The 24,099-nt window shown below is 38.0% G+C and overlaps 1 protein-coding gene across 1 annotated transcript in view; it reads right to left on the bottom strand.

The window, feature by feature from the left end:
- The window catches only part of THADA (THADA armadillo repeat containing), a 148,406-nt gene that overhangs the window by 68,409 nt on the left and 55,898 nt on the right, over window positions 1-24,099 (bottom strand). Inside the window, exon 29 of the mRNA XM_072333041.1 lies at window positions 15,986-16,154. Within this exon, the coding sequence (XP_072189142.1) occupies window positions 15,986-16,154 (169 nt within the window). The remainder of the gene's footprint in view (window positions 1-15,985; window positions 16,155-24,099) is intronic.

Below are 24,099 nucleotides of genomic sequence, written 5' to 3'. Positions count from 1 at the left end.
ATCCCAGAGGAGTACAGCTGTCTGACCTTAAAAACAGTTATAAGAACAGCTTTTGAAGTTGCTCCATTTCCTTTGCAAGTTGAACTGCACAGAGGCAGTTTTCTGAGCATGGTGGTGTCAACTGTAAATGTTACCACGCCTGCTATTTCCTAAACACTGCACTGAGCTGCATTTTGACAACATCAAACCAAGCCAGGCTACAAATGAAAGAAGCTCTCAAGTCTGCTCAGTCATAAAAGTTAGGTCTGCAGAGGTCTGCTATTGAAATTAAACAAACCTTGCTCCCTTTCACTGAAACGTGTTAGAAAATCATAGGATCACAGAATCACAAGGTTGGAAAGGACCTACAAGATCATCTAATCCAACCATCCTCCCATTACCATTGCTACTACAAGCTACTAAACCATATCTTGTAGCTCTTCATCCAGACGCCTCTTGAACACTACCAGGGATGGTGACTCCATCACCTCCCTGGGCAGTCATTCAAGTGCCTGACCACTCTCTGAGACAAAAAAGTTTTTCCTTATGTCTAATCTAAATCTCCTCTGGTACAACTTGTGGTCATTTCCTCACATCCTGTTTGTTGCCAGGAAGAAGAGGCCAAACCCCTCCTCATCACAACCTCCCTTCAGAAAGCTGCAGAGTGCAATGAGGTCTTCCCTGAGCCTCCTCTTCTCCAGACTAAACAAACCCAGCTCCCTGAGCTGCGTCTCATAAAGCCTGTGCTCCAGACCCCACACTAGTTTTGTTGGCCTTCTCTGGCCTCAGTGTCCTTCTTGTAGTGCAGAGCCCAAAACTGAACACAGTACTCGAGGTGTGGCCTCACCAGTGCTGAGTACAGAGGGATGATCACCTCTCTGCTCTTGCTGGTCACTCTATTTCTATCACAGGCCAGGGTGCCACTGGCCCTCTTGGCTACCAGGGCACACTCTTGGCTCATGTTCAGCCGAGCAACGACCAACATCCCCAGGTCCCCTTCCTCTTCACAGTCACCCAGCCACTCAACCCCAAACCTATAGCACTGTATGGGGTTACTGAAGAAGATCGATTTCAGCTCATCTGCAGCAGCTGCAACACCCCCAGAGGGTTAGCAATGACCAGCTGCATGTGGGTTGCTGTTCCTAAGCTGATTGCAGATGACAAGACCAGTGAAATCCTCTGACATTAAAGCCTTGGCAGCGAGAGCAACACTGAGGCAATGCACCGTTTACACTGCAAGTCCGATTTTGCCCAAGGCAGCAGAAAGCTATTCTGCATCAGTGATGCAAGGAATAACCAGGATGTTTTGTGCTCCTTTTCTAAAAACTATGAAACAATAAAAAAGTTAAACAGTAGTCAGGTTATATAGAGGGAGGTCTTCAGCATCTTTCCTCTTTGCGGTCAGCATGAATTCATTCTTGCCTGTGTTCGTCTCTATGTATGACTTGACAGCTACTGCCCTAATCACTTTCATAATTTACCAGTTTTCACTTGCACTGACAGCAACTGAAATAATTTCTATAGCTGATCGATAAAACATTCTCTCTGTATCATATTTAGACAAACTAAACCGGATTTCAGACTAAGCCTGCAGCTTTAAGTCACTTCACAGTTTAAATTCAGCAGTAAATAAAAGAGGAAGCCACCACTACCATCTCCTGTATTGTCCTATTACTTTGTTCATAACTATGATAAATGATAATTAAAACTGCAAAAAGATGAAAAACAGAATGGCTCTCTATTATATGCCCCCTCCCTGGAGGTGTTCAAGGCCAGGCTAAACGGGTCTTTGAGCAACCCGGTCTAGAGGGAGGTGTCCCTGCCTATGGCAAGGGGGTAGGAACTACATGATCTTAAAGGTTCCTTCCAACCCAAACCATTCAGTGATATTGATCTTATGTGCACATGCATTCATTATTATCTTGCTGAAACCTTTTAAGAGTCCTAGTGGTGCCTGTGCTGTGCCCTGTCCTAAATCCTGAGAATAACACATCCAAAACTGTGCTCATCAGCCTCTATTGCTATGGACTGATGGTATATCCTGATTTACTGGAAAAGTCATCATGTAACTTAGCATTATTTTTTTAGAAGCAGTAAAATTTACTAGAGAAATAAAAATGATTTTTTTAAAAAAAGCATCTGCAACTGTATGAAGTATGACTGCATCAAGTAAGCTCAAACCTCAACAGTTAAGTAACAAGACGTCAGAATTTAGAATCCAAAAACAGATCAGAATTTAGAATCCAGAAACATATCCGAGGAGTTTGTTGAAACTGCACACAATTCCACAAGTTAAACGCTTTTGGAAAAATAAAGGAACTTTAAGAACAAGTTTCTTTTCTCCTACTACAAATAAGGATAATCTGCTTCTGTGAACTTCATCAGCCTCGTTTTATAAGACACCTAAAAATGATCAATCAGCTGCAAAAAGAGAGCCCCTCCCCCCCTTTTATTTACATATTTAATGATAAGAAAGAAAAGTGTAATCTTACATTACATTACAGTTGAGTAAGAACTTTTTCTTAAACAGGTTAAAAGGTCAAAATACTTATTGATAACTACTGCTTTCATTACAAAAAATCTGCAGAGATTTCCTGCAGCTAGTAAAGTATACTGTAGCAATACAATGAATGCCAATTTTTGTATTATACAGTGGGAAAGAATGGACCTTAAGGTTCCCAAATTTATCACATCATTGTCAGTCAGTCCCTATAGAAAACACTACTAGCGTTCATCACTCCAAAAAAAAAAAAAAAACCAAACAAAAAAAACCCAACACCTTTTTCCTTCCTTCTCTCCCAGCAAAATCATGTCAACTAAAAGAAAAATACCTCAACAAGCTCCATTAAGAATTTAAAGCTATAAAACTTGTGACTATGTAAGCTTCATACCCACGATGCTTCTTTGAATAGCACTGTCCATCATTTAGGGACACTCCAATGTGTATACGTTGTGCAATTGCAATACCACAACTGCTCTGAGGATCTTCTTGGCTACTTGTAGCACTGTAATTATTAAAAACAAAAATTGCTTCTTAAAAACCACAGGGTTTTTATCGCCATGGAGACAACGCAATTATAAGCCCCATTCATACACTGACTCAACACAAAAATACATGTGATTGACTCAACTTTTAAACTTTTCCTCCAACTTCCTTTAGTAATCCTTGTAAATACCAGGAAAAATGTTACCCAAAAAGGAAAAGGCTGATGGTAAAACATTAGCAAAACTGTACTCGTCAAATTGTCAATGGAAAAAAAATGTCAGAAGCTGAGGTGGTTATAAACACCTCTTCTGAGGAAGCCTGTCAATATCACAGCCTACTGCACCCCAAAAATAAAAAAGCCAAGAGTTTACTGTGCTGACAGTTTCAGAGCTGGACACGATAACTTCAACAGCATCCACAGTTCAATTTAGAAAACATTTAGGATGAAATAATTTGTTTAGACCGAGGTCACGAATTAAAGCTAACAGAAAATGAACTTGTTGAAGTCTTACAAACACAACACTGTACAGCACTGAAAATACTTTTTATGTCATTAGAACTATCAGAGGAGTTTTAAATGAGAGTGCTGCATATTCAGTGCAACTGTCTGAAAGTTTAACTTATAAGTCATAGGCAGGCATAAGTTTCTATTAAACTTAAAAGCAAATTCACCCATCTGAGAATACATCAAGGCTCCTAACAAAAATGAAAAGGGAAGGAATATATACATATATCATACATATATTCATACATACATCAGAGTCAAAAGCTCCAGGATAAATAAGCACAGTTGCAAGAGTATTACATCATCATTCTGTAATATCTCTATAATCTACTTCAATTTGATTCATTTTGAAATAGCTGCTTGTCATATGGCAATTCAGATGTGTAAATGATAAAATCAGAAAACCAAAGAATAATGAAAACAGCATTACGATGTTGGAAGCACTTGAGGCATTTTATTCTTTTCAGAGTTATTGTTTTAATATAGCAATAACTACTGCCCTCCTGGAAGTCTGAAATCCTGCCTGCTCAACCATTCACCTGTTGATCTACTCAGAGACAACTAGACAGTCCTGTGCTTTTGAAACACTTCAGGACTATCTATGAGACACCGCTTTATGCTGCAATACAGGATACAGGCATACAGCATATGTGTTTTATTAGATGTTATATCAGTAAATAACAGCTATTTAGCAACACATAGCTGAAGTCTTTCAGATGTTACTATATGCACCTCTACATGTTCCTGAGTTATTTTCGTCTGATCTACAACTGAGACAAGACAGAAACAACTGAATGATTTCATGCAACTTACAAATGTGGGACGTGTTATACAGTACGTATTTTGTTTGCTTTAAGAGCATTTTGTAGTGAATGAAAGAAGTTTTGAGTCTGCTTTTCCTACCTTAAATTATTATATTTCTTGAAGAATAGCAACTTCAATATTATAAAGCTCAGCAAATATATCCATTTAGACTGTGAAAAGGAAGGAAAGGTGCTAAGAAATTTTAAATATATGGAAATGTAACTCTATCAACTGCAAATTTCCAATAACTTTAATTTAGGTCATAAATATTTGAGCAATGAATTCTTATGGGATTTCTAGTAACAAAACAGATGTTCTAATCCTACTGACGGTGCACTTCCAACAGAAAAGAATAAAGGTGATTTCCAAGGTATAAACACCTTTCACAGCACCCACTTCTCACAAAGATCTGTTTGAATCTATGGAAATAACTGTGTGAATTTGAGAGTACAATCAGCAACCATTTCTTACTTTCCAACAAACAAACACAAGCCAAAAATCCAACACATCACGGACCAGAATGAACTACATCAAGCTAGAATAACTTACTGCCAAAAACACAATTAAAACATTCACTGTACATATGAAGACAACTGAATCTGAATTATATGCTTTTGAATACAACTGCATATAGAAACAGACCTGACAAACATCTCTGCCAGCAGAATAATAACCCTGCTGAAGTAAGCAACAGTCTACCGGGACAACAGCTACCTCTTAAATAAGAGAAGATGTGTTTCAAAATAGAGGAATGGATAAGCAAGCACCTTGAAACAAGAGTAGACAGGAGGAAGAGAGAGGGAGTTCAGAGTGGTAGTGCCAGGGGAAACAGAGAAAGATAACATAGGTGCAAGACTGTGAAGGAATGAGGGAGGACAGAATAGAAGCACTTGCTTATCGTGCCTTCAGGGCTTCCCTCATTCTTTGCCTGCTTGAAGCCCTGTGGGAGGTTTCCACACTCGCTAACATCAAGGCAGCCCTGATGATCCAGAGATGACTGGAACATTCTGTGAGGGAAGGAGCAGGGAAGAGGAGGAACCTTGACAGGTAATAAATTTAGAAGCATCCCCATCACTTTCTTGGCACTGCCCTTGCCCTCTTTAGCTGTTAGGCCACACCTAGGCTGTTTCAAGGCCCTGACAAATGCTTTCTGGGGCACTTCAGGGGTATTTCAAGACCAACTGCTGTCTGCAAGTTCCACTGGATGCCATGGTTCTGGTGATACAACTCAGTACTTTCTGACGTTTTGTCAGCAATACTGCAAAACTGGAAGCACATCATACTAGACAGTGGAAAACAAATTTTCTTTCAATAGAGCATTGTTCCCCATAGTCCCTGACCTACGAGCAAAGCACACAGACTGATCCTAACAATAAGAACTGCCTCCCATCAAACTCCACCAGATATAAGTGTAGTACAGCTTCTTGTTCATCCTGCCCCCATATAAACTTTGTCCCATGCAGTTTCTTTATGTCAGTCAAATTTCTGTACAATCCTTCCTCAGCCTGGATAACTATTTCCCATTCTTCTCTTCAGCCCATGGATAAACAACATCAGAGAAACAAAACCAACATCCAGAATACGCTGTCAGTTCCGATTCAGAGCCTGAGTGAAAGAAATGCTTTGAAATGAAATAGCGATGTGAGAACTGTTCTGAGAACATTCTAGCACCACAGTAACCACTTCCATAATGAGATCCTCTGCAACTCTTCATAAAATAACATTAAAAGATAAATTACATTACTGCAAGAATTGCTTGTAACACAATCAGAAATCAGGAAATAAAGTAAAAGATGTAGCACGCTTTAAACCTGGTAAAGAAAGAAAACGTGCCCTTTCATCATAGAAAGAATTCTAATTAGACTCATGCACAGCGTGAAATAGAATTTCAGATCTTGGAAGGTCTTTCAATCTGGTTTTGTGTTCATGCTGTTTCACTGTCTTAGATTACCAGTTTTTTCCTTGACTCCTTCTTTAATTTTTTTGTTGTTGCAGTATTTGAGATTCCTGCATCCTGGCCTTCAATACAGGTAATTCTTAGCAATTTTAAACACTTATTTTTTAGCTTTAGCCTTCTGTGGAGTGTATCTTCTGCTTTGCAAACAGGCTAAGGAAGCTTTCAAATCCATGAGAGACCCCTTCTAACATTTCTCTTTACAGTCTGAACCTCTGAAAACACAGCATCTTGTATATATAAAAAGTCCTCACTGTTCATAAATATTTTTAATACATCCTCAAGCAGACAAAACATATAATGGATGGTTATTTTTTAAAAGTATATCCAGGAAGTATATTCAGGATTATCTTTCTTTTGGCTCTGAAAGTTTTAATGACACAGTTTCTAGATCAAAAGGGAGAGAAAAAAAAATTGTATGCGGGTGGGACTGAAAGCATGTTTTTGGAGATGAAAAATGAACTCTGTGCAGTACTAAATTAATCCACTGCACCACTTACGAGAATATTATATCTTTAGTACACGTTACAAGTTTCAACTTTTCCCTTCCCAACTGTAAAAACATCCTCTGTCTGTGGCAGAGTGATAGTATCACTTTCCTGACTAATCATGAGGGATACTTAAAGATTCATAATACAAAACAGGTGCCAGGAATACGCACTTCAGCACAGAAGTGAACACTTACCAAAAAATCTAGATTTCACTACAGTTCAACTGCTGTTCTGGAAGGCCTACATCAAGTTAAGCATCCAGTGCCTCAAGTAGTAGTAAGTGGAATACTGTGCCAACAATATTCTTTTCTAGCATCTCTATCTAAAGAGAAAATAGTCTATCCATTATAAAACTGTACCTACAGGAGAATTTCATTACATTTAATCTTAACACCTAATAAAGGTTTTTCTCTGTAGCCGCAACAGTATTTAACATTTTCAGTCATTGCACATTTATCCAAGACAGTCACAGGATGGGTGATGTTTTACAGCTGTAACTGAATACCAGTTGTGGTCCATGGAGCAGCTGCACACACCCACCTCACAGCCCCTGCATGGGGCCACCAGCGACATGAGTTGCAGGAGCTTGGATTCAAACAGTGGCACCACTAAGCTTTGCAGAGGGGACAACTGTCACACTGTTCCCAGTGCAACCCAGTCTAGCTCTTATTATATTTACCTCTCAATTAAAAATAGCAGCAGCCTCCCTTTTACGAACTGATGAACATTACTTGTTTCGTACTAAAAACACACTTTTTTTTTTTAGGTTTCTTAAAGTTTTTCTTAAAGTCTTTTTTTTTTCTTTTGTGTGTTTTTCAAATATGTAAACACAAATTTTACAAGAACAGCATTTCTGCAAAGGCACAGTAGCTGTAGGAAGGAATTTAATAACCATGCAGAAACTGTAAAGATTTAACAGAGTCATACAATCTACATCTATCTACGTCCTTTTGAAAACCAGTGACACATCTTAAGAAATCAGGAAAACAATATTTGGGAACATTGCTAATTACAGTTATAGCAACTTCAAAGTTATGTCCCACTAGCAGAATTGTCTAGTTAATTAGCAGTACTACAGAAGCTCCCTTAAAAAGAAAATGAAGCTGTAAGAAAGCTTCTGGCAAAATTTCACCTGTGATTTTACCCACAGGCTGCCTGCACCCATTCTTGCAACTTATGTACACCTCTGCTGCATTCAGAAAATACAGGTCTCTTTGCCTCCTTATATCAGCGCGTCCCCTCAGTACAACAGCTAATGTGAATTTACAACATGAAAAAATAACTGTTCTGTAATTGCTAGCTACATAAGCAAATACGCTTTCAACTTGACATCAGTATTTCCTTTCTCTTTGTACTAATCTTAAAAGTGAGGCTTATCTTGAACACTAAAAATGAACTTAGAAAAGAAACAGCTGTAAGGAAGTTTCATTGGAAAATATTTAATTGTAGCAGGTTTATTTCTTTGATCAGAAGATAACGTAACATTTGTTTACGACATTGAGTTTTCATATGCATACGTTGCACTGCTATACTTCAAACATTATTATCAAGCTAAATAAAAAGTAATTCACCATAGTTAATGTTTCTATACTAATGAATAAAGCCAAATAAACAATGCTACTTCCCCATTCATTCCTTTAGAACCTAGTGATCCTTGGTTCAAAACAGAAGAAAATACACTCCTGATGGTAATCCACATCAAGGATTTTACATCAAGCTAACTAATATGTAGTATAGTATCTCTCTCTTTCACTGAGCCACAAGAGCCTACATTCAAGAACGACTTTCAAGATATATTTGTGTAATTTGTATTCTGTTATCATAATCACACACCCTAGCCACTGGAGTCTGTAAGGTTTTATTACCTACTTAGCCCTGTAATAAAACTCCAATGATTGCTTGCTAGCTCTTCTTCATGCACCATTCATCTCTGCTTTATTTTCAAAAGCTCATATTTATTTTAATTGACTTTATTCCTCCGAGTAAGTGTCCAAGTATTAAACTCATAAAATGCAAGACTGATAGCAATCTCAGATACCTAAAGCTTGACCTTCCTTTGTAGCAACTTAAATTAATATCCTCCTCCTCTCAAAGGAGGTAAAAAGGCATTCACATTCATTAGCAGGTTCTATTTCCATCGACAACGATCTGTCTTGATACTCGTTCTGGATAATTAACTAACTTATAGATGTTTTCATCATAAACTGGCTATTTTCATCAGCATAATTATGAACTTCATTTTTCTCTTCAAAGTCACATCCATACACCACTGGCTCAAAAGCACTCTAAGCTGAAACAGTCCTCTTGTGTTTTTCTAACTGCTCAGTCTGTCTTACAGTTTTACCTGGGTTTGTGCTATCAGTCTACCAGTTGATGGAAGTGGAGCACTGATTCAGACACATTGGCAGGACCTCATACAGCTATTTCCTGGCTATATTCTTGCTGCTTCAGTGAGTCATCAACCACCATTAAAATCATTTCTTCTATCTCTCTTATTTAAAAACCATCATATCCAAAAAGTGGATACAGATAACTTAAAGTCCTACCATCACAAAATCTAGCCATAATCAGCATCTCCATAAAGAAAAAAAACAAAAGCCCTTTAGAGTTGGCAGATAAACCTGTCTTGCTATCACACTTTTTTTCATTTCAATATATAAAGATTCTAGGCTCCTTCATTATACAGTATTTTCGAAAAGATGAATCTGATTCTGTAGGATGCTGTTATACTTTGAAGAACAGTAACTGCTGATTTGTCTTACTATTGAAAAAAGTGGGAAAATTAATCTTCAATTAATGGAAAAGAGTTATGGAAGTTCTCATTGTCTTACAAAGTCTCATTTTTGTCACATGCATCTGACTAAGCTGATGTGACTTAGTCTGTTCTTTAGACTTGGGAAAAATATAACAATGCTTCTAGATTAATGAAAAGCAAGGCAAACAACAACAACAACCAAACATTCAAAACCACCAGAGGACTTCATATTCACATGTCAAGCAGAACTGTCCAAGTAAAAATAATAACACTACTAATAATAATTACTTTGAACTAGTCTACTACTATAACACTGATTTAGCTAAATGAAACTCCAGTATTTTGTGGAGGTGTTGAGGAAATATGAATGTTTCTGAAGAGGATCTGAATACTAACTGATGACACTGAAACCTCCAATAGAAAATGAATTTTCATTTTTTATCTTCATGAAGTTTTGGTGGTCGGATTTTTGTACAGTTAACAAACATACAGTGAGAAGACTGGTGTGATTAGGACAGTATTTTACAGGTTTATAGTTAGAAAGATTACCACAGTGAAAAGAGACAATCAAAAATAAATGAAATGCTCACCCATGTCCTATGCTCACAGTACAGAACTCCAAAAGGAGGCATCTCCAGAAAGAGATCCTTCCCCAGTGGCACTCAGCCCTTAAATGGGGTCTAGGAGAGGTATAGGCAGGCTCCACCCCTTCCGGTCACACAGCTGAATTGCCTTCACCTGTGCTCCCATGGCTGACTCAGTGCTTGCCTCAGGTGGTCATTCAGTGGTTCAGGCCATGACTCAGCAGTTCCCATACAGACCTTAAATAATTTCCTTCAGGAACAGGTCGTGTGCACCCCCAAACAAGAGGAGAGGTGGTTGTTCTCCTACTGTGATGTGAATGCCAAGTATGTAAACAATATTCATGAACAAAGCAACTTCCAACCAGACATGGCTCCTCATAATGGTACATACAATTGCACAACCCACAGGGGACTTCTATAACAAGTTGTATCTTGAACACTACAATTAACCTCCTGGTAGAGACAGTAAAAGGAGGCAGCATGCACATTAAATCAAGTAGTGCAGTTCCTTCTCTTTATATAGAAGGAACAAATGGCGAGGGAGGAATCAGTGAATCCTTCTTTCTTCTAACCTGTGTATTCTGACTTCAAAGGAAACACAAAACGCTCTCAAAAAGGAAGGGACTGCATATTAAATGGAACAGCGACAAAGGAAGCAAAACTTTCTCTACTATTCAGTATACCAGAGTCAAGCTTGACAGTGGCAATGTGCAGATAAAAATGCACACAACATTGCTAGGAAGCAGGCCAGCACTACCAACATTTCAGAAGCATCCAAAGCAATACACTTAAAAGAGAACTTAAAAGAAAACAATACCTCTTCCAACAATCTTAATTTATCTAAATCCGTGTATTCTAAAAATACATCGCTGTAGGTTTGCCAAAGTACATCTAAAGTAGATTAAACTGCTAGTATGCAAGATGATGACCCAACAGATGCGTGCATTCTTTCATGTGAAAAACAAAGAAACCTCAATTGTAATTACATCTGCACCATGATTAATTGCAGCAAACCAATCTGACAGTTCATTCATTTGGGAGATTTTTAATCATCATAAATAAAATACAACTGGATGAATTAAAGGTGTTGCATTGTTCTCCAGGCAAACAATGTTTAGGCATCCTATAACTTTAATCTGCTTTAAAGCACCAAAGAAGGAGGTTCAAGAACTACAGGAACTAGGACTTCGTGGAGTTTGTAGGGATCACAGAGACATGGTAGGATTGTTTACATGTTGGATTGCTGAGGGATACAGGCTCCAAAGATAGTGGCTAGGAAGACAAGAAGATGGAGATGACCTCTACGTAAGAGAACAGCTGGGATGCACAGAGGCCTGACTGGGATGGATGGTGGGCTAGCAGAGAGCTTACAGGTAGGATCTGAGAACACATCACAATATGGGTGACATGTAGTAGGCATCACTACATGTGCAGCACTCAGAGCACTAGGCTGCCTGACCAGAAAGAACTCTGAGTGGGGCCTTCAGCAGACAGCCAGAAGCAGCTTCAGGTCTGCAGCTCTAGATTCTCATGATGATTCTGTTAGATTCCACTAGATTCTCATGATCTGATGGATGACTAGCACAGCACATACAACCCCAAAGGCTCCTGGAAAGGATCAATGACAGCCTACTGAAAGGAGGCAAGGAGGGGTGCTCTGCTGACTCACTGAGAGTGTGAAGGCTAGAAGATCAGAAGAGAAAGAAGGAGGGCAAAAGGCAAGATTGTAGAATCATAGAATCACAAGGTTGAAAGGACCTACAAGATCATCTAGTCCAACCATCCTCCCTTTATCATACCTACAGAAAAAAACACTAAACCATATCTCCTAGCTCCCTATCCAGACACCTTTTGAACACTGCCAGGGATGGCGACTCCACCACCTCCCTGGGCAGGCCATTCCAGTGCCTGACCACTCTCTAAGTGAAGTTCCTTCTTATGTCCAGTCTAAACCTCATCTGATACAACCTTGTGGCCATTTCCTTAGGTCCTGTTTGTTGGCTGGGAACACAGCCCCAAGCTTCAGGTGAGCAGATTCTGCCTTCTCTCTGCTGGAAAGGATGCCTCACAATATTCCCAGATACTATAAGATCCTTGGAAACTCCTAAAAGCCAAAAAAAATTTCACAAGCATGAAGGAGTTTCTACAATAAGATCTAGATGAACTCTTCCTTTCAACTGATCCAGCAAAAAACTACATCTTAAAACAACAGAACCCAGAAATAGTTAATTGTTTAAAAAGTCTAACAGAGGATTTCTACATTTTCTCATGAATTACAAACATAAGTCTCTCCCATGCTCCCATGACTCTTTGGATAACACAGAATTAGAAACTGCATTCACAGAAGAAACACTAAGCAGAAAAGGGATTTTTCTTTGTCTTGACATATTTACTTAAAATGCAAATCTACTCCTTGAAAAATATCAGTTTTGTATGAGCTACAGAACAACAGTATTTCTCCCACTTTAAGAAATTCTTACATAAAGCATAAAAGACCATTAGATTATTTTATCCTTATGCGCATTTATATTTGTATATAAATTGAGCCACAGTTCTCATACTGAGGACCAAAAGCCACGTTTTCACATAATGCAGAGGAACTGAAGTTAAACACAACACATTTGTATTACTGTCAAACAAACTCCTTGTCAATCTCAACATTTTGAAAAACAGACCATGTTTGGACAAGCACTGCATTCTGATTTTTTTTTTTTTTAACAATTTTTCTATAAATGAACATTTGGCTTGCAACAGATGAAGCAATTACATAACGCTGAAATATAATTGTAATATACCTTCATGATCTATTACATTTGGCACTGCCACATCAGCTTTAAGTCTAAGCAATTCCAACTTTTCTGCTCAAGATTTGACAGCAGATGAACACTGAAAGAAAAATCAGGCAGCGGACTTACGTCAGCTTCTGACTGAAGAAATTAAATCAACTGGATTCTATTTTCATATATTGATTTGTATTACAGGAAAAAGTCAAAATTTTATTGAGTATTGTACAGACATCCCTCCTTTTCACAGGGATTTCCATATCAGAGAGGAAGATAAGTTCTCTATCATGTCATGAAAATGCAGTACACTCTTGAACACAGCCAGATGATAGCCTTAAGCTCTCTTTAAGTAAGGCTTCAGAGAAACAGTGCTTTAACAAGTAATCCTGTAACATAATTTACCATTCAGTAAGACTTTGCAAGTTCCGTCTTACAGTGATAAAAAGGAAACTGAAACCATGTATCTAACAACACCTGAAAGTCATAGTACTTTGTTTTGTACTCCAATTTACAGCAGGTGCACAATAACTATATATTGAACTGTGTGTTATCAGTGTTTTATGGATACAATATAAAAAAAACAAAACAAACAACTGTCTCCCTTTTTGCACACCTACCTTCCATCAGCATTTCTTCTGAATATTTGTTATTTTTAACTAGCAAATTAGTTCAGCAATTCAGTCATAAACTACATTTAGTTAAGAATTAAACAAAGACTTTGAGCAACCTTGATTTGCAAACCACAAAAGCAAAGCCCAAGACATATGTGAGAGATCAAACATGACTGGATCATTATCAACTGTCAGTTTTCAAAGAATGCTGTACTCTGACAACACTGGTCTTTCCCCAGTGCAGTAACAATTCACAGATTTATAGAATCACAGAATCATAGCATAGCTTGGGTTGGAAGAAACCTCGAGGATCATCAATTCCATCTCCCTTGCTGCAAGCAGGGCTACCAGCCACTAGATCAAGTACTGGGATCATATTGCCCAGGGACTCATCCAGCCTGGCCTTGAACACCTCTAGGGATGGGGCAACCACAATCTGCACAACCTGTTCCAGCACCTCACCACTCTCTCAGTAAAAAACTTCCCCTGACATCTAATCTGAATCTCCCTTCATTTCGTTCAAAACCCTTAGCCCTTGTCCAATCCCTGTCTACCCTCGTAAAAAAGTTGATTTCCCTTAAGTTTATAAACTCTCTTTAAATATAGGAAGGCTGCAATGAGGTCTTCCCTGCAGCCTTCTCTCTTTCTGGTTGAACAAGCCCAGTTCCTTCAGTCTGTCTTCATAGAAGAGGTGCTCCAGACCTTACTCAGGTTTGTGGCCCTCCTCTGAGCCCTCTCCAAAAGCTCCACATTCTTCCTGCATTAGGGGCCCTGAACCTGGACACAGTAGCCCAGCTAGGGCCTAACATTGCTGTCTCATGTTAACTTTTTCATCAACCAGGACCCCTGAATCCTTCTTGGAGGGCTACACTTAAGTTCTTCTCCAAGTTTGTACACACATCTAGAATTACCTTGACCCAAGTGCAAAACCTTGCACTTTAGAACCTCCTTAGGTGCTCAAGGGCTCACCTTTTCAGTTTATCTAAGTCCCTGTGGATGGCATCCCTTCCTTCTGCTGTATCAACCACACTGCTCAGCTTGGTGTCATCACAGCAGTACCAGTTCCTAATAACTGCTCAGATCTAACAAAAAAAATCATGTTCTCTGAGACAACCTCCTGCCTCACAGGGATCGAAAAGAAAACCCAGTCTTGTTAGCAACACTTGCTTAGGAAAAATAAATAAATAAATCAACCTTTGGACAGTTTCAAAACCAACCCCCCTTTATTATTTTTCTGTGTCACTGCAAAGGTAGCAGTGCTTTTATACACCACAGTCAGTCCATGCTCTCATTACAAGGAAGGGTTATAATCATCTTGCAGACTGACAAAACAATTTCACCTCTGCTGGAACAATCTCTTTTCCTAACACTTTCAGAGGGACCCCAGTTTTGTGACTCACTGGTGGCTGATGCTGGTAATCCCCTTTCCCACCTACATGGCTGCTGGACTGACATCCACATCAGGAAAGACTGGACAGAATCATCCCACACACTGGGATGACCTTCTCTGTTACCTATCATCTACCCAATGCAAATTAAATCAGATGAACCCCTCTGATCCCAATCCAGCTAGTTTCATAGGCATTAAAATACCTGTTTGAAGAAGTAAAATGACACCAACTTCTAAAACACTGAGCAAATTATCAGCTTCCAATTAAGTCAGTTAATATACATCAGAAATAAGCTGATAATAAACATGTTGGGATACAGATAAAGCTCTAGAGGGACTATACTCGTTTCCTTATCACAGGTTCCCTGTAAGGTCATGATTTGAAAGGGAAATAATATGCTGGAAAAGATTTTTAAAAATAGCCCACAGAGCACCACATGCTACAATGGGAATGTGTACCAAGACAGACTGCCAGCTAAGGCAGACTAACAGAGCTGAACATATATAATACACCTTTGTTGCAGAGTTGCTTGTGAAAAACAGGCAATAAAAATGGGTAACTTATTACTCTGATAGCTTAAAAATCAAACACACAGAACAGACTGCCATAAACCAATGGAATGATATATGGGGAATGAAGAAATTTCTGATTTCCAACTGATAGTGAGCTGTTCTCCCTTGTTTTCAGAAGAACACAATATAAAGCTTATCACATCTTGCACAGAGAAGTGGCAGGAAGTTGATGGTGTGGCAGGAACAGCAAATCAAATAGTAAGTAAACATGTAGGTAAGTAGCAGGTCTCGGTATCTACAATACCACTGGTACTTGGAGTTCAGCTCTGCTGCAGATTTGCTCCATGATTCTGGGTGAGTCACACAGATCTCTCTGAAGATATGTTTAGATAAAGATATTTGCTCTGTAACCTCCAGATATGAAGCATTACATGAAATGTAAATGTTGATATTTACAACTTGCAGTCTTCTGATGACTGTTGAAATTTGCATTCCACATTTATTGTCTGAGAGAATCAACTTTAAAATGTTTAAACATGTTTGAACACTCTGTACAACTCATCTCATGTTATCTGACAGTAAAGTATGACCGAAAAAGAACCCACTGAAAAAGCACAGTAAGAAACTTACTTGAAGAAGTGTTCCATGAATGTTATTCTGTCGTATGCAAAGACTGGTAGAATCTGGAAGCCCCTTCAGCAGTGACAGTACTGTATGTGGTATTTCACTTATCATAACAAATGGAACAAGGGCCCGACCTGACATCTCACGTGAACGGTAAACAGGCGAGTGCCCACACCTAGAAAAAGGAGAAATAGATATTTTTTGACATCCAGACGCAATTCACTGTTGTGGCTAAAAGCCACAGAATATAAAACCAAGGAAAATATACAACCCAACTATCACAAAGCAAATTTAGACTTTCTTGGCAGTAGTGAAAGACTACTTGCCTAGAAACACAAGTATACTAGAGCCTGAAGCACAGAAATACTGCTAGAAGGAAGTACTGAGCTACGTTCTGTGCTGGAATTTTCATCCCTATACTATGGTAGCCCATTCTATTCTCTATCCTCCCACCCCTTCCACTGGAGAATAACTCATAGGAAGATCATCTTTGAAAAGGAAATGCAAAGAGTAGGCTCTTCACAGCATGATGTGAAAACAGAGCTATCACAGCTGGGGGCTGTTCCATATGGAAACATTCCAATCCTGTACTGACCAGACGCAAGAAGCCAGCTTAGCCCTTTGTAAAAATAAATTCAATATTTTTAAACAAAAAGATTTTATTCCATCACATAGTGAAAATAAACCTGAAAAGTGGTTTGTCTACAGCTTTTCCTTTATTTGTGCTATAACACTTTTCCTTAACCATGTAATTCTCACATACAGATGTTCTTTCCAAACACTAGCAATATCGTTATTGTAACAAGCATGCAGATTTTAATTAGCTGTAACAGTAAAGAACAGTAAAGAACGGTCTTTATTTTGTTCATGACCTTTCACAAATTATTTTTTCCCAAGGAATGTGACAACTCTTCAGAAGGATGGGTGGAAAATGGGGAAAATGCCAGGGTTTCCTCTAACTTGTGTGAGGGTACTTTCCAAAACGACATGATTCAGAAGCGGTTTTGTCCTTGAATGCAGCATAGCAATTTAAAATGGAGCTGTGCACTTTTTTTCTTAAAGTAGAGAAATGGAGTTGAGAACAATTTTTAAAGTAGCCTAATTTTAACTCTCCTTTCAAAAGCCAGCAGACATACCACACATGCCTTATGCATATATGGACATACAGTATTTTACACATTGAATATTGTTCCAGATTGTTATTTTGTCAAATCTGTTATGGGAATAAAAGTGACCGCCACATATTCAGAATAAAGGAAATAATTTCACTTCTTCTCAGCTACCAGAATACCAGGACCATAACAACAGCATTTGTACTGCTTAAGGCAAAACTACCAGATTTACTTCTCCTTGTACTCCAAACTGATCTCTAAAAACATAAGAAAACAAACAAACCAAACAACCTCAGCAGATGACTGTTCCCAGACCACATAGAGAAGTCCATTTGGGACCCTCAATGTCAGTTAGGTGCTACACTTTGAGGACCTTCAATTAGGAGGCAATGACCTCCTCCTCCTCATCCTCCCACCCCCCCAAGCAAACACCTTGTTGCCCAGCTGGTGGAGAACTGGCCCAAGATGTTGCAGTCCCAGTTCTGCAACTTTCTGTGCCTGAGGAAAATGCAAACCTGTAGCTTCTGCTTGCCTAGAGGGCAATTCAATCATCATCCAGCTGCTGTGCTACGCACCTGCTGAAGTCAAACTCAAAGTTCTCACACTGCTTTCTAGTGAGACTGCAGTAGTCTGGTTGCAGCAAGTTGCATATTAGGAAAAAAATCTTCTCAAAAAGAGCATGAGGTATTGGAACAGGCTACCCATGAAGGTGACAGAGCCACCATTCTTGAGAGTTTTCAAGAGTAAGGTAGATGTAGCACTGAGTGACATGGCTTAGAGCAGTCACAGGCAAGGGCTGATGGCTGGACTAGATGATCACAGAGGTTTTTCTAATCTTCATGATTGTATATCCACAGAACTTACATATTTCTAGAAAGCTTCCATAGAGTATTCCTACAAAGTCACTACTAAGCAGAATCACAGAATTGTAAGGGTTGGAAGGGACCTCTAGAATTCATTGAGTCCAACCCCCCTGCCAAAGCTGGTCCTCTACACCAGGTTGCACAGGTAACACCAGGTCTCACCAGTAGCAACCAAAGCACCATAAAGTTCAAGAACAATAAAGTATCTGATTTATATGAACATATAAGGGAACATAATGACGACGCTTCACAATGGCAAATGGCTTCTCAAATCTGAGAGGCATTAACACTCCTGCTGTTTCTTTTCTCTTTTTTATTTCCCCTAAAATACTAAAAGTTGTTTTTCATTCTCCCAAGAAATATTGCAGATAACATTTCAAAAGCACTCCCTTTCAACAACACAGGCAAGATATCATACCAGGTCACCCATCCTTGAACTTCTGGATATCCTGAAGGCATCTGATCTGTGCTTCTCTCATGCTTTGGAGGCACTTGGCTTCACTCCTCAATCACACAAGAAGTTTGCCAGAAAAACATCAAGATAAACACTCTTTTTTTCCATAGTTTTCAACAACATCCTAGATTAAGAATGGGTAGTTCTGATTTTTGCTGAATTCCACTTATAGGCGATCTAACGTAGCCAGGCAAAACAAGACAACAGACTTTGCCCAATGCAGTAGTTTCTCATTAAATCAGCCTTCAAGACCCACTATGTAACTAACTTAAAGCTGAACAGTGTCATCACTTGTGGGGTGGCAGCTACACCCCTCAGAAGTGGCATAAAGGCACAGCAGCCTCAGTCTGGGCCGCCTGATCACCTGCCAGTCCCACAACTTCAGCTTGGTTCTCACCACTCCTGCAGGCCAAACATCAGCCATGGAGCCTCACACCCATTAGGGCAATGTGCATGTGTGTGTCTAACTATCTTTGAAATGACATAATTTTCTTTGATTTGAAAAATAGGTTTTTTATTCCTCCCACATTTTCTGCAGGTGACTTTCCTTACATGCAGTTCATGTATAAGTAAATTTTCAAATCTAAGAAACAGCTAAAATGTTATGTAAAATAGTGCAACATGTCAGTCTAATTTTATAACTCAGGGTAGCAAGTAGGAAAGAAAATCTGCAAGAACCTTAAGGGAGGATCTATAAATCCTCAAGGCAATTTACAACTGTTGAAGTAGTATTCCATCTTAAATTCAGTGCTGTTTATCTAGGTGAATGAGGTTTTAGATGTAAACTTGTTTACTTCAAACAGTTCATGATCAAGAACAAAAAGCCAATAAATCTGACAAGTTTTCACTTTGTGTAACTGTTGATTCAGTGGATTTCCACTGTTCCTGTCCAGTGTTAACACTCAGATCTGACATAATTTATATGAGCAACTCTCATAAGGCACAGAAGGATTCTGCACTCCTCTGCAGACTTCAAAGTGTCTAATTTATTGCTCTAGCTACAAACAACAAAACACTAGCTGCAAATAAATGTATCTTCATGCTTTTATTAATAATAATAATTAAAAAAGATCTGCAGGTGTTTCCTAAGTGTTTTTTTAATCTCCCTTTCTTATTACTCCCTCTCAACAGACTTCATACAAAGCAAATCAACAAAGTGAGTAAGAATCGCCTTTAATATGAGTATCACAGCAACAAATTAGTAGAAATCATTTGAAAAATCTTAAGTGTAGCTAAAAGTGATACAGCTGTTATATTAAGTAATACCTACACTTGTTTGAAGAAGAATGAGCAAGGAGAAAGCATTATTTCCAAGTTTACTGAATATATACAGCGATCTGCTTGTAGAATCACGGAATGATTCAATACCTATTCATTCATTATTTATTAATGATGCAGGTGGTTGTTCCTGCAGTCATGAAGACAGTATCACAGCATCATAATCTTGTTCTCAGTTGAAACACATTCACATACACTGCCTGCACAAAGTGTTGGAAAAGGGAATTGGGAAGCGCAGCCATGAAAGCAGGATGGAATCAAAAGTAGAACTGAACATGGAAGAAGGCAACATTCTGCAGGAGGGGCCTCAAATCACACCAGTCAGACTAGCTATCCTACCTTGGCTGGAACATTCCCAAAAGAGTAAATTCAGTAACTTTCAAAAGCAGTATTATAAGTTTCCAAGCAAAGAGAGGTGCAAAAAGAATTAAAAAGACACTCAGAGCTTCCACGCAATTTACATAACTTGAGAAATCCACAGGACAGTACCTACTCATCAATACAAGAACAAGGTTTCCTGGAATATAAAAAGTATTCTGTTATACATATATATATGCTTGAATATGTTTAGGAATTGCTTTGTCTGAGTTTCTCTTTAGGGAAACACTAATTTTCCCTCTTGTTATACATTTGTTCAACCCTAGCAATTTAAATATCCAAAGGACTTAATCTTTAAAACTTACTTAACTGTGGAAACCTGAATTGTAATTGGTTTATAGACAATTTTTTGTGATTTAATCTGAAATTAAGAACAAAACAATCCAAGAGAATAAATGGAGCTTTGATACAGCATCTCAGTATATGCTTTCAAGGGCCTTCTTGGAGAAAACCATTTGTCTCATCTTGTTACCAAGATTATAACTAAGGTTATCAAAAAAGGAACCAAACTCATATCAAGACAAATCAACAACTGAAATTTGAAGTACTGTGACTCAGCCAATAAACCAGGATCTATAAAATATGCACATGAGTAAATAGATACTTACACTACACATAAACTTCAGACAAAGAAAAATATGTTTGCTTCAAATCAAGAATTGCTGTAGAACATGATGAAACAATTTAAGTGACATCTCTTTTCTTGTATTCCCATGAAGGAATCTGAAATACTGTCCTCAGGTAGCTAAATTCAGTGTAGGCTTATTTAACTTATTGTATTCTCCAAAGGTTACAGCTTCCTTATATGACCTTTCAACTCAAACGCACGTAAAAGGAAAACTTTTTACAATGTCTTCCAATAAAAAAATAGCATTTCAAATTTGTTAATTTTTGAGAAGTCCTTTGGAAGCTTCACAGAGTAATGGAAAGAAATACATAGTAACAAAGTAGAGGAAATAAAAAGAATGGAGATAGAATACTTTGTCTTAATGACTGTATCATTGTTTTAAACAATAAAAGGGAAGTTGAATGTATAAATAAAAGATCGTCACCTTGTGAATATTTTGAATGATTCAGATGATTGTAAACAAGAAAATAATTTTTAAAACTTCTTTTCAGATCCATGAAAATAACCAAAGGATTTGCTCACACTTTAAGAGAAGAGGCCATAGATTACAGCAAAGAATGCGAAAATTAGACATTAGACTTCTGGATTAGAAGTCTTGAGCAGTCTGCTGCCAATCAGGCACTTCATAATCTTCCCTATCACTACAATTTGAGCTTAATCAAAGTGAAAAAAATGCTAAACTATTTATCATTACACTCGGGTTGGAAATACATTTCCCTATTAAACCCCAAATATGCTGAAGTTTCATTGTAGATCTCAAGCAATACATTCTCCTTCCTTCATCTTCAAACTAGCAGGCTTAAAAAAAAAAAAAAAGAGTAGAGACCTGACAGGGGACTTTACCAAGACAATCTTTTCTAAGAAAAGTCATTTTGATAATGTCACTTAACCATTCCTTATCAGTGGCACTTCTCTGCTTTACACCTGAAGGCATTTCTATCACATAAAAAAAAAGTTTTTCCACAAAGAATTCAAAACTATTTTCACAATAGAGATTCAACACTACAAAACAATGTACAAAACAATGGGAATACAAAGAACAGCGTATGCTTTAGAAGCATGAATTGCTCCTTTTTATATGCCTACCTAAGCATGTATTTTGGGAACCTTGCCTATATTCAAAAGGACATCTGCCTTGTTAGGTTGGACTCATAAGCATCACCCAACAAAGACAGAGCATTCCAGTGGATCGATGTCTGCTTGGAATATCTCAGAGATTCCAAGTAATCAGTTATCTCAGAAAATAGCAACACCAAGCAGTTACACTGACCAGACAATGCATTAAAAAGTAAATAGAAGAAAAAGTGCACAAAGATCAAGAAAATGTGCATTTGATATGGAAAATGAAGGAGATGCTTTTACAAACATCTTAATCAATAGCAGCTATTTTAATACAGTATAGCTACAAACAAAAGTAGTATTTTTCATCTAATATGAAAACACATTCCCACAAACGTACTTTGCTTATCATACCACTAAGATTTCCAGTCCACAGTAATGACAGTCGAAAATAGGCAAGTTTTAACGTTAAATCACCTATTGGTGCCATACCACACACACAAAAAAAAAAAGAAACAAAGAAAAGTGAGAAGAGTGACAGAAGCAGCACACTAGCACAATCACTCAGCTACCCTGCTCAGCCACTTACCAAAGGATATTCACATTAGCCCAGAGAAAGTCATAACTCTTTTCAAGTCAGACACAAGATGTGCACAAAATCCCTGTGTGCAACTATACATATATGAAATAGGAGGAACTGCCTTTAACCAGATTCAGAAACAATTTTAACAAGATGTCTGTGAACAACTTCAACCCAGCTCTTCCCACACAAACCGAAGATAGCTTGCACTAGATCTTGCTCATTCCCCCTTTTCCTGTGATTCTTATTTAGTGTAAAACTGTACACTTACTTTCAGAGAAGCTTCTGGTTTTACATTTGAATAGTGTTGCTTCATCTTTCCCCACACATAACTGCTATGAAGCCTATGAAGGCTTTGTCACAGGGCTTTTAGCAAAACAGAACCAGACACCTGACAGACCAGACATAGTTGAACCAAAGCTACTTAAACACAACACAGAGCAATAAAACTAATTAGCATAAGTCACTAACAATTAAGTTTTTCAAAGGAGCAATCTACGTGCCCAAATGCAAGTAACATCGTGAATCAGTAAAATTTATATTAATAACAACTTCCAGAATAGTAGTACTTTCTTTACTTGTGTCTATTTCCTTCAGAAGTGAGTTCTTACAGATTTATTTAATAAGACACAACTCTGAGTCCCAGGGAGCCTCCAAATTCACATTGAATACTCTAATTTCTAAGAATATAAAATAAGAGGTGATTGTTTTCACTTACTTAATACATCTATTTTCCAAGTGCCGACAACATGCAAGTTGATGATTTGCAATATTACTTCACAAAGGTTAATATTTTAGGATCATAATTTTATGTATGCTTGCTTATTTAATTGAATTTGCTGTTCAAAAGCTTAAGACATTAACTACTGCAATAGTATCACTTCCTTATCTGCAGCAAAGTAAATGCAGTAATGAAGAGTGTAAGGAACATGCAAGGAATTTGTTAACACGAGTGAAAAGAAATAGAGAAAAAAAAAAAAATGGACAAAGCTTCATCAGAATGACATTTTTTTTTAATCTCAGTAAGAAAGAAAGGAAAAGACATAAATCAGTAAATGGCAAAAGCCAGCATAATCACAAAGTGGAATCACAGAATGGTTTGGGTGGAAGGGACCTTTAAGATCATGTAGTTCCAACCGCCCTGATAACAGTAGGGATACCTCCCTCTAGACCAGGTTGCTCGCAGTCAAATCCACAACCTCCCTGGGCAACCTGTTACAGTGTTTCACACCCTCGCAATAAATAATTCCTTCCTAATATCTAGTCTAAATCTACCCTCCTTAAGTTTAAAACCATTTCCCCTTGTCCTGTCACTATCTGCCCATATAAAAAGTACAATAACATAAGTATATTAAAAGTATATCTAGCATTTGAAAGACATATTTGTGAATTAAGTATTATTTAACATAATTAAGTTGCTTCAATACATAGGACAGATCTTAAATATTTCACTAATCGGAAAAGTACTGAAAACACTCATTTGTACTATGACATTTGTACTATGACAAGCAGAGTGCAATTGAAGGTCTTTGTATTTCAGGCAAGTATTTGTCAAGACAGACTACTTCCCTTCGGCCAGTAAAAAACACAAAACAAAATTAGTGGTAAGAGACTGAAGCTCTTACATCTATTAGAACATCATACTTCGACTTACAGCATTTTAAAAATAGCTTTCTACACTTGCTGGTATCTGACAACACTTAATCTCTGAACAGCATTTAGTATAAGTCAAAATATATAATCCATACTTTGAACCTCTGTGTCTTCA

Source organism: Excalfactoria chinensis, chromosome 3, assembly GCF_039878825.1.
Source record: "Excalfactoria chinensis isolate bCotChi1 chromosome 3, bCotChi1.hap2, whole genome shotgun sequence".
Lineage (NCBI taxonomy): Eukaryota > Metazoa > Chordata > Aves > Galliformes > Phasianidae > Excalfactoria > Excalfactoria chinensis.
The sequence above is the reverse complement of the archived record's forward strand: the minus strand, read 5'-3'. Positions and strand labels throughout refer to the sequence as shown.